Genomic DNA, 5000 nt, shown 5'->3' on the forward strand with positions numbered 1-5000 from the left:
AGCCAGGCTCTGCACAAACAAACTGGTCTTTTGTCTGCGTGAGTAATTGGTGTGAATCGACACAGTGAGAGTGTTTAATCCGTCCCGCTTTATCCTCTGTGTATCAGTGATAGCGACACAGCGTTATACAGTCATCAAACACACTCATAGATTTATCACCAGATTCAGACCCTTGATTTCGTCTCTGATTTGAGTGGATCTCTTCATACACAGAATCACGATGCACTGCTGTATCTGATGATCATTTACTGTAATGAGATGAACTCAGTGAGAGGATTCAGTGAGGCATTCATGTTTACTTTAACTGGGCAGAGATTTACACAGAACAAATGAGCAAACATCTTTTCTTCGACTCTGAAGCATAGCCTGCTGTCACAGAACACACATGCAATTTGCAGCACGTGTGTGCCCAAAAAAACAAATGTTATACACATTCTGAATGGTTTCTAAAAAGCCTAGAAAGCACAAAGAGTGCTCCCTTTCTAATCACTGAGAAGCTGTTCCTCGTCAACCAAACCTGCAGAAATATATATATAAAAAAAATATATATAGATAAATAAGTAAATGTAATGAAAGAAAAATAAATAAATAAATGACGTGATAAAACAACAAAAAAAGTTCCTTTGTAATAAAATGTAATCCTGAATTTATATTTTAATATATATAAATAAATAAATAAAATAAACATTAAATAACATAGTAAAATAATATATTAAACACACACACATTTATTATTTGTATTCACTTTAACTTGGAGTATCTAACTAGAACTAAACTAAAACTCAAATAAGAATGAGTAAGAGTTATATAGACAATAGAAATGGCAACACAACAGAATTACTAAAACTTTACGGCATGAGTTTCTCAGAGGTTTATTTCTGTGAGTTATTGACACGTCTGTCACCGTACAGCTGAAACTGGGCCAAGCGCTTATATAATCAACTGATGACCACAGAGACTAGTTTAGTGTGTTTTATTAGCTGGATTTGTTAGACGAGTGCTGATATTATGATATTTTGAATACTTTTTTATGTTTTTTTGTGGTTTAAGCAAATGATACAGTGCATACTTTTCTTTTTCACTGGAGGAAGTGTTATTACGGACTCCTGTTTGATTGTGATTGGGTTAAAAGGTTGATCATTTCCAGTTTGGTTTCATTGCATCTGTTTGTTTTTATATAGAACATGAATTTTTTATATCTCAGAGGGCTTTAAATATGAATCTGGTCTGACTCATATCTGTGAAATATCCAACAGAAGCTGTAAAATGGTTTCCTGTGAGGAGAGAGCCTGAATGATGTGTGATGTGATGTGTCTCTGGTCCCGCAGGAGAGCTGTATATCGGTGGAGTAGCGAGGAGCATGTACAGCAGTCTGCCGAAGCTGATCGCGTCTCGGGACGGATACCAGGGCTGCCTGGCCTCCGTGGACCTGAACGGCCGGCTGCCAGACCTGCTCGCAGACGCCCTCCACAGAGTCGGCCAGGTGGAGCGAGGATGCGACGGTCAGTCACACACACACACACACACACACACACACACGCACTGTTACACACACACACGCGCTCACACACACACACACTGATACACACGCGCTCACACACACACACACTGAAACACACACACACACACACACACACTGATACACACACACACACACACACACACACACACACTGATACACACACACACACACACGCGCGCGCGCACACACACACACACACTGATACACACACACACATACACACACACACACACACGCATGCGCGCACACACACACACACACACACACACACACACACTGATACACACACACACATACACACACATTTATAAATTCAATGTATTATGTCATTTCTGTTTAGTTTGTTGAAGTATTAAAATAACTAAAAATTAAACTAAAACTTAACCTATACAGACATAATAAATTCAGACATAATTTAACTAAAATTAAAATAAATAACAAATACAAATGAAACGACAGTGGTTTACAGTAATCCTAAAAAACAATACTGCCAAATACACATGCTAAAAACAACTTACTTACACATAGTAAGGAATGTTATTAAAAAAACGAAACCGAAGCGAAACAAGTAGTAGGAAAGAGGAGAAACACAAAGCTACACTTCTCCGCTGCTGGTGTCTCTGCTGGAGTCTCACGGTGGAGTCGACGGTCTTCACACGAGGAGACTTCACACTGCTTTTGTGCTCCAGCCTCACACACTGTGTGTGCAAGATATAAACCTGTAATTATGAGAAGAAAAGTTAGAATTGAGAAATGTAAACGCAGAATTGCAAGAAAAATAGTCAGAATTGTGAGAAAGAAAAAAAATTGGCAATTTTATTTATGTATTGTTTGATTTATTTTAATGAATTAACTTTTATTCTACAGCTGAAACATGCTTCCATTGTTTTGAACCTGGAGCATTCCTTTGATTTGTGATGTTCTACCCATTGTGTGTCGCAAAACTAAAATCAAAAACATTTATTTTATTTCAAGTAATAATTATGTAATAAATAAAGAAAGAAAATTTAGCTTGTTGCCAAAGCATAATACACTATTTTTGTGTAACTTTAAGTACTTAAATAACTAAAACTAAAATCAAAAATAAACATAATTATGATTAAGAAATAAAATCACACAATACTTTTTTCTTTTTTTTCTCACAGTTTTGAATTTAAAAAAAGACAGGAAATGTGAGAGAGTCAGAATAAAGTCAGAATAAAGAGAAGACTGAAGGCCTGGAGTATGAGGTCGTGGTGTAGAAGAGAGGATTTTAGGAATATACCCCACTTGAGGGTACAAAAATGCTTTGGCCAGACTGGGCACAAAGAGGATATAGGAAGGGGCTACTGAGAGGAGCTGCAGATGCCCAACTCTCTTGAGAGAAGACATCACCAGAAGGAAGGTAGTCTTGATCGTAAGATGGCCATCAGAGCTTCTAGCACCACAGCCAGCTCCCGAGAGGGGACATGAGATCGTACAGGACGCCTGAGCCTCAGCACACTGCAGCTGGTGGTGAGACTGGAAGCTACGAGTTGTGCCCCTCAGGGTCCACACCCACGACTCCAGGCAGGGGTGGATTATTGTGCCCTCCGACAGTGAGAGGAGGTCCCTCCTGACGGGAATCTCCAATGGAGAGCTGTTGAGGAGGGAAATCAGGTCCGAGAACCATACTCAGCCGGGCCAGAACAGGGCTTCTGGCAGCAGACGGACCCCGTCACAGTGCACTCTCTCCAGAACTCTTGGGAGCGGAGCGATCAGGGGGAAAGGCATACAAATAAAGCCTTGACCACGTCTGTACTATGGGATCCAGCCCCAGTGGAGCTGGATGAGTCAAAAGAACCAGAGGGTTCAAAATTTGCCAAAATTTCTCCATATCTGCTTCACCACCTCGGTGCGAAGCCTCCATCCCCTGTGGCCTTGAACCCTGCCTTGACAGGATGTCTGCTCCCATATAAAGATGCCCAGGACGATGATCAGACCTCCTTGGTGGTTGATATGATAGACAACTGTGTTGTCAGTGCGCACCAACACATGGCCTCCGGTACCCAGTTTACTCTTCTGTGATTACAACTCGCTTTACAACTCCAAAAGCTCCTCATACTGGAGCAATTGAGGCGGCGAGTCCTCATTGATTCTCACCACGTCAACCCCCTCAGAAGAAGACAGGCAGAGCATCGTGTCCGTTACCCAGGGGAAGTTACCGCAGAGCGGGCTTCTAATCCCAGGGAGCGGGCGCTGGATCTGGTGGGTGAGGAAGAAGATAGGGACTCGCCCGTCTCCATTACCCACAAGTGTAATCACTGCTCCTGCTTGGCAGAAGTAGGACCAGCACCACTGGGAACGCTAGAGAAGGCTCCCCCAGCAAAGAGAGGCTTCCGGGAGCAGAGAACATGCATGGAGAGACCTTGCAATGCGGTTTCATCGCTCGTGCTTTTGAGCTTCCTGGTCACCCCGTCCGTGACGTCTCGCCCATCCATTGGACTGATTACACCTGTGGTTCAGAGCTGGTCACGCTGGAGGGCATTCCCAAAGTGACCTTCAATGCAGCTAGAGTTCCCAAAGAGGAACATAAAATACTAAGATAAAATCAAATTAAAAATATTCAAAACTATAATAGTATTTTAGTGACCGTCAAATAACCCTGATATGCAGACATTTGACGTTGAGCCTATTTTTCTTTCATTTTTCTGTTTGGGGTGTTTTTCTGTACTATATGCATTCTGCAGCAGCAGAAGACATTGGGTTTGATACGGTCAGCTCATTATCTGCATTCAGCCTGGTTAAACTTTTTTTTACTTCTTTAACATTTATACATTCAGAACTGCTGAATATATCTCTAAGCATATTAGCATAAAGCATGCATGAGAAATGCTTCTATCTACATCGTGTGTACGAGTGAAAGCTGGGTTCACGCAGACGTCTGAGAGCATGCTGTGTGTTTGAGAGTCAGAGCGTGGACCTGCAGTGCTAACAGAGTCACAAACACTGCAAAGTAACATCCGGGAAATCCATCTGCTCTGTTCTCCTGCATATGATCAGATTGTCTGGATCTGGTAAGAGTCTGCTGTGAGTACAATGATCCGGTCTGGAAGAGTTTTGTGTGTCAGGAACAAGTCTGAAACTCCAGCATGAGCACTCCAGCTCTCCATCGAGACACAGATGGTACTGTTGCTCTTCACATCTTGAAGGTTTTGGTCTAACATCTTAGGTTTGACAGAAATAATTTCCTTAAAATGGAATATATTCTAATTTCATGTAGTCTGGGGGAAATGTAAAGGAATGATCAACATAAGTCAAATGAAATATTGCATAAACATTAAATAGGCTAAACACAAACTTTTTAAATTAGCATATTAAACAAGCTGAAAAAATACAAATGACATGAAACCTGAGAGACAAGCACTGAGCTACACTGTATATAATATAATCTAATCTACCTGTTCTCTATTATAGATCAGTGGAGAGAAGCAACGGTCCATCACAGGCATGTGTGTTA

The 5000-nt window shown here is 41.3% G+C and overlaps 1 protein-coding gene across 1 annotated transcript in view; it reads left to right on the forward strand.

The window, feature by feature from the left end:
* The window catches only part of LOC113080236 (neurexin-2), a 269544-nt gene that overhangs the window by 155430 nt on the left and 109114 nt on the right, over positions 1-5000 (forward strand). The window contains exon 13 of the mRNA XM_026252449.1: positions 1329-1502. Coding sequence (XP_026108234.1) covers positions 1329-1502 — 174 coding nt within the window. The remainder of the gene's footprint in view (positions 1-1328; positions 1503-5000) is intronic.

This window comes from Carassius auratus, unplaced genomic scaffold, assembly GCF_003368295.1.
Source record: "Carassius auratus strain Wakin unplaced genomic scaffold, ASM336829v1 scaf_tig00030446, whole genome shotgun sequence".
Lineage (NCBI taxonomy): Eukaryota > Metazoa > Chordata > Actinopteri > Cypriniformes > Cyprinidae > Carassius > Carassius auratus.